The following is a 14,133-nucleotide window of genomic DNA, read 5'->3' as shown; positions in this document are numbered from 1 at the left end:
TCACCTGTAGTTCCATGCACAAGATCTAGCTTTTAGTCCACTACATAAACATGAATCTCCTTACTCTTGGTGTGTTACTACATTTTGATCACCTGTGACAGAAATTGCAGTTCAAATTGGCTTAACCAACAAAGAAAATTAAACCTGGCATCATAAATCACACTATGAATTCAGACGGCCAACTAAAATGGATGGAATTCTTAGGCCTACAAAACTTCTAATATCATTCTGAACTGTCTTTGCTGAGGCTAAATGTTAACTCTTCAATCACTTTTCAAGTTCTTAGGTGCTTTATGGAAAACAATAAATTTTAAAATCCAAAATCTAATTTATTAGCAACACATACAGGCATATGAGTCTTACACTGTGAACTCTAACATAATATCTAAAACCAGAATGGATTGAACATTTTAGATAAACATAGAGTTAATAATTCTTTTGCTTGAATGAATGAAGTCCAAAAATATCACATGGGTGTTTTACACTTGATCCGGTCTGCATGCCATAGCTCATCTAGAACATTTCTGATATTCTCAACACAAACTTCTCCTCTGTGATGCTTTTTTGATGCAAGATTCCATACATTTTCAAATTCTTCATCAGAAAGTTTGACACCAATGTTACACAATATCTCTGCAATCTAGAAAAAGGCATTTAAAATAGACCATGATTTATATGTTTTAAAATTTGTAATGAAAAATATATTTATAACATCTAAGACTATGGATATTTTTCCAAAAAAGTATGTGTGAAAAGTATGTGTGTGTATGTATTTGTGTGTGTGCATGTGCTTGTATATATATATATAATGAGAAAATATCAAAATTCTAATACTGTCAGCTCAGGAATAATTTTATTATTATGAATATGAGGGTGTTCAAATACACTAGCCAATATATAAAGTTACTTTCAACTTTAAATGTCTCATTATTTTAAGGAGAGGTAGCAAAATTCAAGTAAAAAGAGTGAAAAAATAAAGAAGACTTGCTAGGTTTGAGTTCCATTTCAGTCATTTATTGTCATTTTGGTCTTGTGTATGTCACCTAAGCCACTTGAACATTAGTTTCATGTATTTATTTATTTATTTATTTATTTATTTATTTATTTATTTATTTTTGAGACAGAGTCTCACTCTGTTGCCCAGGCTGGAGTGCAGTGGTGTGATCTTGGCTCACTGCAGCCTCTGCCTCCTGGGTACAAGCGATTCTTCTGCCTCAGCCTCCTGAGTAGCTGGGATTACAGGTGTGTGCCACCACACCTGGCCAATTTTTTTGTATTTATAGTAGAGATGAAGTTTCACCATGCTGGCCAGGCTGGTCTTGAACTCCTGAACCCAAATGATCCACCTGCCTCGGCCTCCCAAAGTGCTGGGATTACAGGCATGAGCCTCTAGGCATGGCCAAGTTTTGTATCCTTTAAAATATGAACATTTATAAAATGTATCTAATTGGCCTGTTGGAACTTTAACTATGTGTGCAAATGGCAGATAGTATACCCATGATTAAGAGAGGACACTAAAAGCCAAGCACACTGAAAACTAGTAATCTTTGGTTACAAATAATCTCTCTACAGTGATAACTATTAAAACAGATGAAGATGAAGGTGGGGAAAAACATGCTTCTTATGTCTTAAGAAAAATACAAGAAAGGAAAGTAAGAACTAGTAGTGGGAAGAAACAATAGAATGAGTAGTGGGAATAAAATATGTGAAAACAAAATTTTAAAATGAAACTAAATTTAAAAGAAGCATTTACTATGAAGCATTCAGAAAAAAAAACAAAAAGGGAAATGAAAAGGTTAGAAGCGAATAGCCAAAGAAATAAAATAGTTGCAGAATACATCTATTAAACAGAATCTCAACAATTAAAAAATCCCCTAGAAATGATGCACCCTTGTGGGAAATTAGTGTAATTAAATACAAATTAAGTACTATTCAAATACAAATCAAATTCTGAAATTCAGAAGAGCAGAGCTGCTAGCAACTGCAGCTATAAAGCAAAAACACAATACCCCTATGCATAGCTGCTATTTTCCCCACCCACTGGTAGTTTAAAAAGGCCCCTGCAGAGTGAGCTCAGGAATGGTTTGAGTCAGTCTTGAGCATCCCAGACCTTCTCCCCCGCTTCCTTCCCCACTCCGTGGGAGGGTTTGCTCCAGTGGTTTGGCATTCTATCAGTAGTATGCTGTCTACCTAACACGTCTACTGAAATCTATCCATTCTCAAGTCAACATTATTATTCCAAGCAGGTCTTTGACTTCTTACTTTTTGTCTAGAATTGTGGGATAAAGGATGACTTCTTAGTTAAAAGGATGACTTCCTAAAGGATGACTTCCTTTAGGGGTTATGAAACAAGCAGGAGATTTCTGTTTCTTTTGGAAACCCTAAAGTTCTATTTCATAGGCCTTTTAGAGTGATTGAGGAAAGTGAAAATACAATCTGGAGGTTTCCTTCTTTGACCCGCAGGAAGGATACCAGGTTCCTCCTTTGGGGCCAGTAAGCAAGCATCAGCCCCTGTCTCTCCTTCCTCTCTGTCCTGCCTCCGTGTGAAAGAATTGCTGGGATGCATCTGCCATTAATTTGGTTAGTATTCAATACGTTTCCAAGCCATCAACCCTTCATCTGAAGTCTGAAAAGGCATCGTATATCTTTTCCTATATCATTTCTAGCTCCAGCTATGAAAGTTCTGAAGAAGGAAGTACTCCCTGAATTACACCTGCTTTCCATAAGCACAGATGTAGACAGGCTAGTCTAACTGAGCACTGCTATCAATCTCTGGCCCTCAGCACCCCAGTGGCTATTCAGACCTACCTGGTTTTATAACCCTAGCTTTATAACTCTTCTAGGAAGAGGATCATCTCGGATGTGGGCATCATGTTTTCTGAGTCAAAAATAAATAAATAAATAAATAAATAAGACAGATGTATTACCTTACCTGTGTTGTGGCAACAAGACAGAATACTTTAAATCAATGCTTGTCGCAGATAATCTGAGACATATGATACCAGTGGACAAGAAGGGTGGCAGAGTGACCATCCTCATGCCCACTCTTAGTTCTAGAGGCCCAAGGCCATCAGGATGCTTACATAAGGAAGGGGTTGATCCTGTTCCTTTTCTCAACTAGAATAGTATTAAATGTTTTAGAAAAATATTTTTCTTCTTTACATGGACCATATTGAATGTAAAATATGAATTTGCTCTTCCTGTCACAGCATAAATTCTACCTCAAGAATTGTACCAGATGTCACAACCAAGTTGAGGATTATTCATCAAGAATCCTATACTTGGGGATCCTGTAGACTTTTGTAAATATAAAAACCCAAGTTTTTAAAAGTCTAAAATAGTAGTTGTTGATAGAGAAAACAGTTCCATTTTTGTATGCTTATATGCTATACCTCTTCTTTTGATCTGGTCTTGAAGAAGTCTCTTTCAAACACTCCTTTCTGGGCGAAGATGGTAGGATATAGTAGTGAATATGCACTACCTTCTTCACCATAATTAGTTCTGTCACTGATGCGACGAATTCGGGGAGCACGAATGTCAGATCGAATGGTTGGAACACCACAAATGGGGTAACCTAGGTCATTGATGAGGAAAGAAAACAAACATTCTAAAACAAAGCTGTGTAACACAGTAGCCACCAGTCACATGTGCATACTGAGCACTTAAAATGTGGCTAGGAAGAATTTTGGTGAATTCCAAATGTAAAATTCAAACATTTTAGTACACAAAAGGAAAATATTTAATAATTGTTATACTGATTAGTTATTGAAATGATAATATTTTGAATATATATAGTATTAAAATTAATTTCACCTGTTTCTTTTTTTTAACATGACTTTTTTTCTTTTTCTTTTTCTTTTTTGAGACAGGGTCTCACTCTGTCACCCAGGCTAGAATGCAGTGGTGTGATCACAGCTCACTGCAGCCTTGAACTCCTGGACTCAAGTGATCCTCCCACCTCAGCCTCCCAGGTTGCTGAGACTACAGGAGTTTGCCAACATACCCAGCTAATTTTTGTATTTTTTGTAGAGACAGGGTCTCACTATGTTGCCCAGGCTGGTCTTGAGCTCCTCGCCTCAATTGATCCTCCCACCTTGGCCTCCCAAGATGCTGCGATTACGGGCATGAGCCACCATGCCCAGCCTGGTTTTCTTTCATGCTAAAAAGTTTGTAAATACATAGATGACTTCAATTTTATTTCTACTGACAACACAGTCTAATGAGAGTAACAAGATTTCATTACTCTAGAATGTATAGCATGTCTATAAAAATCCAGTTGAGAAAAATATGTAAATCCTCAATCATGTCCTTATTCCAAGGATGTGATCTTGATCAACATAAAATAGTTTTTCTAAATCACCAATATTCATCCTGCTTCATATTGATATATGGATGTTATGGGTTGAATTGTCTCCTCCCAAAATTTATATGGTGAAGTCCTAACCTCCACTAACTCAGAGTGTGACCCTATTTGGAAATAAGGTCATTTCAGGTATAATTAATTAAGATGAGGTCATACTGGAGTATGGTGGGCCCCTAACCTAATATGGCTAGAGTTCTTGTAAAATGGAGAAATTTGGACACAGACATGCAAATGGGGAGAACACCATGTGAAGATGAAGGCAGAGATCAGGGTGATGCTGAAGAAGCCAAGTGGTGCCAAAGACTGCTAGCAAATCATCAGAAACTAGGGGAGAGGCATGGACAGATTCTCCTTTACAATCCACCAGAGGAACCAATCCTGCTGACACCTTGCATGTCAAGCCTCCAGAACTGTGAGACAATAAAATTCTGTTAAGACATCCGTTTGTGGTACTTTGATACAGCAGCCCCAGCAAATTAACACATGGGGAATGAATATGCAGAGAAATGTTATGTAAAAGCTCTTTAAATATTTGAAGGCAGATATATATGGAGCTAAGAATCATATGGTTTAAAAATCGTCTAATATTCATACTTGGTGGAGTCTGAATTACTACAATGTATAACATTCGACGTTCTGATCTATAATGGTTTCCATTTCATTAATATATAAAGAATCATTTTACTTTGGTCATCATTGGCAATTCAGTTCAATCAACATTTATATGTGGGCCTCGCCTCCTCAGGTAGTTAGAATACGAATTAAATGCAAGGTACAAGGCTTTGAGAAACTTAGTCTAACAGAGAAAGGCAGGGGACAATGCAAGGACAGACAGAGGACAGTTTGCTTCCACGTTTGTTGATGCTTTTAAAACTTGATAAATAAGTGACATACAAGTAGAAGGAATGGCTCCTACAATTGCATTGATCTCAGAAGAAGTTGTCTTATAGTAGTTGGAAACTTTATCACTTGGTCTCAGAAGTGTCCGGAGAGTCTTTTCTGTGCTCCCTGGTTCTTTTAAGACAATATCTTCTGGCTTTATGAGGAGAGTTGGTTCAGGTTCTTCAACATTAGCCTCAGTAGGGTTTACACAATCTGGTTTTCTACCTTTAAGGAAAATAAATGAAAGAAAAAATGCAGGAATACATTACTACTTAGTGCTTGCTGCTCTGCAACAGGTTAAGTTTTCCCATCTAGTCTCTTCTTGCTAATGGAAACAGCTGGCATGACCCCTCCACTGACCCAACACCCAACTGTGGAAGAGTAAGTTCAGGCCAATGTCATACACCAGGAAATCTGAACATGGCCTAATGTTTTCTTCTGCCACTCCACTCACTTTATTCTAGAATAAAGCTTTGAAATATGAGAGACCAAATGTAAACATAGAATCCATTCATTTCTTTTCTTAAAAAAAAAAAAAAATAGAGCAGCCAGGCACGGTGGTTCACGCCTGTAATACCAGCACTTTGGGAGGCTGAGGCGGGCAGATCACCTGAGGTCAGGAGTTCGAGACCAGCCTGGCCAACATGATGAAACCCCCGTCTCTACTAAAAATATAAAAATTAGTCGGGCATGGTGGCAGGCGCCTGTAATCCCAGCTACTCAGGAGGCTGAGGCAGGAGAATCACTTGAATCAGGGAGGCAGCGGTTGCAGTGAGCCGAGATCGCGCCATTGCACTCCAGCCTGGAGGACAAGAGTGAGACTTCGTCCCAAAAAAAAAAAAAAAATAGAGTGTACTTTAATATTTAACTTGAACTACAGAGTTTTTCCTAGCACTATGCCCTAGGGAGAAATAAGACAAGACACACTTGTAGTTTAAAATTCCACATCTACTTGACTGGGGGGAGCATGCATTACAGCATCGAGAGAGATGATAACGACTCACTGTGAGCTCAAGAACTGTTTCTACAACTAACTCCTGACAAGTCAGTGTACAAAAGAAAACCCTGAGATAGAACTGAAGTTGTAAGACTCTGTCCTCTTTTGCAGATTGCTTTGCTGAGCCAATTCTGAAATTTAGGAATAAATTCCTGCAATCTTTTTCAGATCTGGTTACTACATATATACCACTAGAGAGCGCTGTGGTGTTTCCATCTTTAGAAAAATTCTAAAGGTTCTGGGGGAGCCCAAGTAAGGGTTGCAAAGGCAAGTGGCCTGCTGGTGTTAGAGAAGGGTGGATACCGTGGCAAACTAGAAAAGACTTACCTCTCTGAAGAACGCATTCCTCCCCGCAACCCCACCTCTCCCCACACTCAGTTCCTGCCAATTGCCGCTATGAAAATGCTCAGGCCCACTGTTCCAGATCCTCTAACCCTCCACCTCACTAAAAGTAGAAATCTGGACAAAGTTTGAAAAAGAATTTCTCAAAAAATTGAAAGATTACTTACCCACTTTTCTCCAAAAGTCAACAGTAAGATAGAATTTGATATCAGAAAAATTTTGGCAGAACATTCCTGGGCCCCCTCTAGACCTACTGACCACAAACTTGACAGTTTCTACCCTAAAATCATAGAAGATGAAAATCCTCAAAAACTCCATTGAAAATGGCTGAAGAAATCAGGATCCAAAAACCAGAAACAATTCAAAGAATCATCTGGTGTGAAATAAGCTTTTGCTTTCTACCACTACTTCATGAGTTGTGCCAAGAAGGAAGCTCTGTCACCCCTGTTTATGCAAGGGTTGGAGTAGAGCTGTTTTCTATAAAAAGCTTCATTAGGTAGGGAAGATTCTGATGCTTTCCTAGTGGATAGAATAGAAAGGCTAACCCATAAGGGCTCACAGCATCACGAGAGACCAAAATTTGGTTTTGACTTCACAGAAAGGCATGACCCAAGAATAAAAGTGAAAATAGTAGTATCTCCACTTTTTAGAAGAGAGACATCCCAAGAGGAAATACAAATGTAAACATCTTTTTAAAAAGTTGAACCTCTAATAATTAAGATACAAAAATTAAGGTAGGCTGGATGCAGTGGCTCATGCCTTTAATCCCAGCATATTGGGAGTCTGAGGAGGGAGGATTCCTCAAGCCAGGAGTTCACAACCAGCCTGGGCAACACAGCCACTCAAGAGGCTGAGGCAGGTGAATCACTTGAGCCCAGGAGTTCAAGGCTGCAGTGAGCTATGATTGCACCACTGCACTCCAGCCTGGGCAAACAGAGTGAGACACTGTCTCAAAAAAAAAAAAAAGCAAGGCAAATGAGGTATTATTATAAACCAACTAAAGTACAAGAATGTAAGAATTTTTGTTTGAAATAACACTCAATGGTAGTAAGATTGGAGTAAAATCTCACAGACTTAGCTGATAAAATTGCAAATCAGTAAAATCATTTAGAAAAGCAAAATGAAAATAGAGTTACTTCTGAGACAATAATAACATTCATAAGAAATGAAAAATAAAAAGCTTTTTGAGATATGATCATAATAGCATTATGCATATTACTTTTAAAATATCTAGAAACAGCCTAAATTTCATAGAGTGAAGAAATGGTTTAGTAAATCATAATATATCAGCATGAGGGAACTGAAATGTAGTTCATAGAAACCAAAAAAGCATTTCTTCATTCCTCAGAAATATGAAAGCTGGCTGGGCATGTTGGCTCTTGTCGGTCATCCTAGCACTTTGGGAGGCCAAGACAGGAGGATCACTTGAGGCCAGGAGTTCGAGACCAGCCTGGGCAACATGGTGAAACCCTGTCTCTGCTAAAATTACAAAAAATTAGCCAGGCATGGTGGCACACACCTGCCGTAATCCCAGCTACTCTGGAGACTGAAACACGAGAATCACTTGAACCCAGGAGGTAGAGATTGCAGTGAGCCAAGATCACACCACTGCACTCCAGCCTGGGCAACAGAGCAAGACCCTATCAGAAAAAAAAAAAGGAAGAAGAAGAAGAAGAGAAATGTGAAAGTTAAATTTTAAAAAGCCTTATACAGTATGTTCAGTGTTATTTTAGACATGCTTAAAATAAATACATATACACATATGTATATATGTATATCTATATATGTAATGATACAGAAAGATAAAATGTAGTCCACAGATATCCAAACATTTGGCTTCCCTGGGCCTCAATGGAAGAAGAAGACTTATCTTGGGCCACACATAAAGTACACTAACACTAAGGACAGCTGATGAGCTTAAAAACAAAATATCGCAAAAAAATCTCATAGCGTTTTAAGAAAGTTTACAAATTTGTGCTGGGCAGCATTCAAAGCTGTCTTGAATCAAGGGTTGGACAAGCTTGATGTAAACATTATAATATTTGAATCAAAAGTAAAGACTATGCTGTTTTCCCTTTTTATACAAAATTTTTAAAATCTAATTTTATGTCAAATTGTATGTTTCCTGGGAAAGGGAACTAACTACTCAGATAATCATTTTTAAACAGGTTTCTGAGAAACCATCTTTTATATTTTGAGCTTCAGTGTAACTTTTGTGCTTTTAATTTTTTTGAATAAATAATACTTGGTTCCAAACTCAAAAGATACAAAAACATAGATTAAAAAGTGAATCTCATTGCCACCCTGTCCCTCAGCCATCCACCTGCCTCTTCCTGGAAATAATAAATGTTATTGATTCTTTCCTACACTACCACAGATATTCTATGCATAAACAAGCAAATAAACACTATGTATATATGTATATTTTCATTTTTCATATAATATTAAAGTTGAATATAGCTGAGCTCTTAGAAAAATTAAAATACAGAAGTCCATTTAAGAATTCAGCAAATGGCTAAGCATGCTGGCTCACATCAATAATCCCAGCACTTTGGGAGGCCAAAGCAAGAGAATCCCTTGAACCCAGGAGTTTGAGACCAGCCTGGGCAACATAGTGAGACCTCGTCTGTATTAAAAATAATAATAATAAATTTTAAATTTTTTTGAAAATATAATTCATCAAACCTTCAAAAATTAAATACCTTTAATAATGACCCTCTCTTCATACTCTTTAAGAAGCATTTTGTCTTTCCAGTTAAGAAAATTTGCGAATTCCAGATAGTTAATGAGGCCGTCATTATCCACATCACAGTAGTCAAATAGCTGGTCCAGGAGCTTGTCATCTAAATCCAAGTTGGCCTGGTCACAAGCTTCCTGCAGCTCGGCTTTATCTATCATCCCATCTCCCTTCTGTTATACAGGAAGCAAAAGAACATAAAATGGGAGTTGTCTTCAAGAGCAGAGTAGGCAACATTATTTAGTTTAAGAAAAAAGAAATAGCTTCATCACATAAATTCAAATTTGTCTCAATTTTCACAGAAGAGGAGTCAAATATGCTGTTTAGACTGTGGTAGAGCAGTATTACCATGATATGGGCTTGACATTTCATATGACCAATGCGTGTGTACTTTTGAAGCTCTCTACAATTTTTTATCCTTACAAAGTTTTTAATACCTTCTGTGTTTTAACCTGGCAATAAATGGCCCTTCATTTCATTGCCTGTTATTGAGGAGAAATTGGGGAGATAGCTGCAGGACAAGTTCACAGAGGTGGGTTCAAAGACAGTGGTCTGGTTTTCATAACGCTCCTATGGGCAAGAGGGAAACGCTACCAATCTGATGGTCAGCCCCATTGAAACAAGTAACACTAAGATTCATCCTGGTAAGTAGGGGGAGAAGGGTGGAGGGAAAAAGTCTCACCTCCTTTCAGACAGCAGTTAAAGACAGAAGTACCTACACTGAGTATGAACAGAGGGAAATGTATAAGGGCTCTCAGCAGAAACTGGCTGATTCACTTGGGAGATGAAGGGGCAGAGCACACAATGTTTGTTAAGGAAGAATGTCACCAGCTGGGACATCTTAGCACTCAGCCCCTCCTGCAGTCCATCAAGCCAACCTTAAATTCATTCAGAGATGATGGCAAAGGTCCCAGTTTTCTTGTTTGTTTCTGCAGTGGATTCTGCCTGCTATAAGGGAGCTTTGGTCCCCTCAGAGAGACTTCCCTGAGAGGAAATAACTCCCAAGAGGAATCATAAATGAGTCACTGCATAGTATTTAAGCTCTTACTGCCCAGGACTGGATTTACAATGCTGATGGAGGCAATCCCCTGGAGAATGAGACATGGACTCGATGAATTATAAATTCTTGCAGTCAGACCCACAGCCCTGGAAAACTTCCCTACTTAACCCTTGTATTCAAACAGAATGAGAACTTAAAACATACGATCTTGACAATAGAGCTGCAAATGCCCTGGATTAAAGCAGACTCCTTTATAAAAGTCTCTACTACAGGCCAGGCACGGTGGCTTACGCCTGTAATCCCAACACTTTGGGAGCCTGACCAACACGGAGAAACCCCGTCTCTACTGAAAATACAAAATTAGCCGGGCGTGGTGGCACATGCCTGTAATCCCAGCTACTTGGGAGGCTGAGGCAGGAGAATCGCTTGAATCAAGGAGGCGGAGGTTGCAGTGAGCCGAGATTGCGCCATTGCACTCCAGACTGGGCAACAAGAGCGAAATTGCATCTCAAAAACAAATAAACAAACAAAAGTCTCTACTACAACCAAAAATGCAAACCCACACTCATCCCTAGCTGAAAAGCAATGTGGGATGTGGCTGTTGAATCAAGAGATCCCCAAAACTGAAACAGATGCTGTCAATGATAAATTACCGCCTAATATGCAGGGCTTTGTGTGCACCGAAAACACTGGTGGTTTGTTTCATGGAGCTACCATGCCACCACCATGTCACTCAAAATCAAAGTAAATATTTCTTACTTACTAATGCAAAGCCATTCTCTCCCTCTGCACCCTTAATCCCTCCCTCCCCGAAGCCCTGATCTCATCTGCTTTAGGGAGAAAGATGATTAGAAGTAGGACCAAGGGCTCCGGGTCTTCAAGAGGGACGCATCTGTTCAGTGGGGTGAGATTCTCACATTTTTATGGTTTGGATACAGTTCCCAAAGTCATCATCATAGTCAGTCCTGGGAAAGGATGGTAGGGAAGGATGTCCGAATTCAGTTAATGGAGTTTGGGCAGAGTTGGCAGAGAAGAATTAAAGATAACCATGTATTATTGCTACGGCTTCCAAGGCTGAATGTTTAATTGGTATTGATGCTTTCCATGTCTGTATAGTGAATGTTCATATGTGACAGAGGGGATTATCCTGATCAAGAAGAGTCATGTATAGACAATTGTTAGTACCTTTGGGACCCCGCAACCCGAATGACTCCTTTGAGTTACAAGTCTGTAACTGGTGGTTTTGCCAATTAGAGCCTCTGGAAAAGAAAGGCAACCTTCACTTGGAGGTGCACCGTGAAGTTTAGCACTCATTGCCTCCCTAACATAATTACCAGGTAGACCTCTTTTGAAAAGCAGCTATTAGCCTGTCACTGAGCTCTTCTGGAAACTGAACACTAGACCCATGGAGGCCTTCTGACTCTCCAGCCGATAATCATTTTGAGGTGGGCCAACTTGAACTCGATGATTAACAAAATGAAAAAGGAGCAAACAAGCCTCATATGTCAAATGGAAATGGCATATTCAAGAATGCAGCCAGCCCAACCCCAGTAACATCTCAGCTCTACGTGTAAAAGACTAGCAATATTTTTGTTGTTGTTATTGCTGCTGCTGCTGCCGCTGCTGAGACAGGCTGTCAATCTGTTGTCCAGGCTGGAGTGCAGTGGCACAGTCATAGTTCACTGCAGCCTCAAACTCCAGGGCTCAGGTGATCCTCCTGCCTCAGCCTACTGAGTAGCTGGCACTACCACTCCTGGCTAATTATTTTTGTTTACTTGTAGAGATGGAGTCTCACTATATTACCCAGGCTGGTTTCAAACTCCCGGCCTCAAACTATCCTCCTGCCTTCAGCCTCCCAAAATGCTAGAATTGTAGGTGTGAGCCACCACACTCAGCTGAGAAGTGATCCTTTAGAAAAAAAAATTTATTCACCACTCTGTCACCTGAAGCAAAGCCACTGGCTCAAGAGGACCCTCAATTCACAGAACCTCCTCTAAATGCCTGGGCCTGTTTCACTTATAGTTTGGCTGAACTGAAACCTGGTGGTCTTCACTGAGCTAAACTAAAGGCCATTCTCATGGCTCTGGCCAATACTCCCCTTGATAAACCTGTTATATTTTTACTGACTCTTGGGCTGTTGACTGTGGCCTACCTGTTTGGTTTGCCACTTGGAAAACAATAGAATAGCAGATTAAAGACACCCCTTTAAGGGACTGCAAACTATAGGACAAAAATTATGGCTACTGATTGAACTATGTGGGTAGTTCATGTAGATACTCACCATAAGCATGGGAATGATTGGAATCAAGCTGCTGATCAATCCTGAACCATCCAGAATGCCAACGTTGCTGGCTGTACATATGTGGCAACACACCCCCATTACACACAGGGCACAAGGTAAAGGACTCCATGTTTCTAATGCAGAAGCCACCACTACATGCCAAACTTGTGACTGCCAGAAGTTGACTCATTTGTCTCACGGTGAGAGAGGACGCGTCACACATAGGGATCTCCCTCATGCTCCTGACAGACTGACTACAGTGAACCTCTGATCCCTTCCTCCTCAGAGCTATTGGTGGTGCCACACCAATACTGACACTTATTCAAGTTATGGAATTGCCATTCCAGTGCAATCATATGGCTCTAGTCCCAACAGTAGGACCCATAAAGTTAAGTTAATCTGGGTTATGCGTTTTGCTTTTTGGAACATTTTCAGTCTGTCAATGGGGTGCACCCTATAGCACAAAAGCTATTCGCAATGAGCTATTAGTCAAGGTATTCAACGAAGCTTTCTTACTCCCTCCCATCCATTGTCATATGGTGTTATTGAGCATTGGAATGGCCTTCTCAAAAACTGTCTACCTCTCTCACCAGCTCCTAGCACCCACACCTTAGTAAAGCTGTTTGATCACTCAATGCAGCTGTCCCCAGAAAGGACTCATTCTATTTCAGCTGCTTCCTGAATAATAATCAGAATAAAAGGGGCAGGGGTTATAAAGACTTATATTGAAAATTGGTGTTACTTCCATGACCATTCCTGGACATGGTGCATCTTTTCTCCCCGCAACAGGAATCCCGGGCCAGTAGGGTTGGTCCGCCCTTTTGGTAGCAACCAAGCATAAAAAGGATTCTAAGAGGTTCAAATTTAATTCTATTTCAGCCTCCTGATTTTCTTGTTGGGTTTACATAAACCTTGATCATAAGGATAATAACCACTTGGTTGAGTATACCTCTCAAAAATCAGTGTGAGAGCTGGGAGCAGTAGCTCACATCTGTAATCCCACCAACATGGGAGGCTGAGGCAGGAGGATCACTTGAGGCTCAGAGTTCAAGCCTGCAGTGAGCTATGATGGTGCCACTGCACTCCAACCTGGGCAACAGAGTGAGATTCTCATTTCTAAAATAAAATAAAATAAAATAAAATAATAAAATAAAATCAGTATGTTCCATCCCAGTAGCTATAACTTCACCTTTTTCCCCATCACATTCTCTATTTTCCTTTTTCTTTTTTTTAGATGGAGTCTCTCTTTGTTGCCCAGGCTGGAGCGCAGTGGTGTGATCTCAGCTCACTGCAACCTCTGCCTCCCAAGTTCAAGCAATCTCCTGCCTCAGCTTCCCGAGTAGCTGGGATTACAGGCATGTGCCACCATACCTGGCTAATTTTTGTATTTTTAGTAGAGATGGAGTTTCGCCATGTTGGTCAGGCTGGTCTCGAACTTATGACCTCAGGTGATCGGCCTCCCAAAGTCTTCGGATTACAGGAATGAGCCACCATGCCCAGCCCATATTCTCTATTTTCACCTAGACCTTTT

General features: G+C 39.9%; 1 protein-coding gene across 1 annotated transcript in view; it reads right to left on the bottom strand.

The window, feature by feature from the left end:
• Window positions 1-308: 308 nt before the first annotated feature.
• The window catches only part of EFHB (EF-hand domain family member B), a 55,093-nt gene continuing 41,268 nt past the window's right edge, over window positions 309-14,133 (bottom strand). The window contains exons 10-13 of the mRNA XM_024245356.3: window positions 9,287-9,494; window positions 5,258-5,470; window positions 3,393-3,574; window positions 309-640 (exon numbers count right to left, since the gene is read on the bottom strand). Of these exons, the coding sequence (XP_024101124.3) occupies window positions 467-640; window positions 3,393-3,574; window positions 5,258-5,470; window positions 9,287-9,494 (777 nt within the window). The 3' untranslated portion in view covers window positions 309-466. The remainder of the gene's footprint in view (window positions 641-3,392; window positions 3,575-5,257; window positions 5,471-9,286; window positions 9,495-14,133) is intronic.

The sequence above is a fragment of the Pongo abelii genome, chromosome 2, assembly GCF_028885655.2.
Source record: "Pongo abelii isolate AG06213 chromosome 2, NHGRI_mPonAbe1-v2.0_pri, whole genome shotgun sequence".
NCBI lineage: Eukaryota > Metazoa > Chordata > Mammalia > Primates > Hominidae > Pongo > Pongo abelii.
Note: the sequence above shows the minus strand (reverse complement) of the source record. Positions and strands in the feature narration are given on the sequence as shown.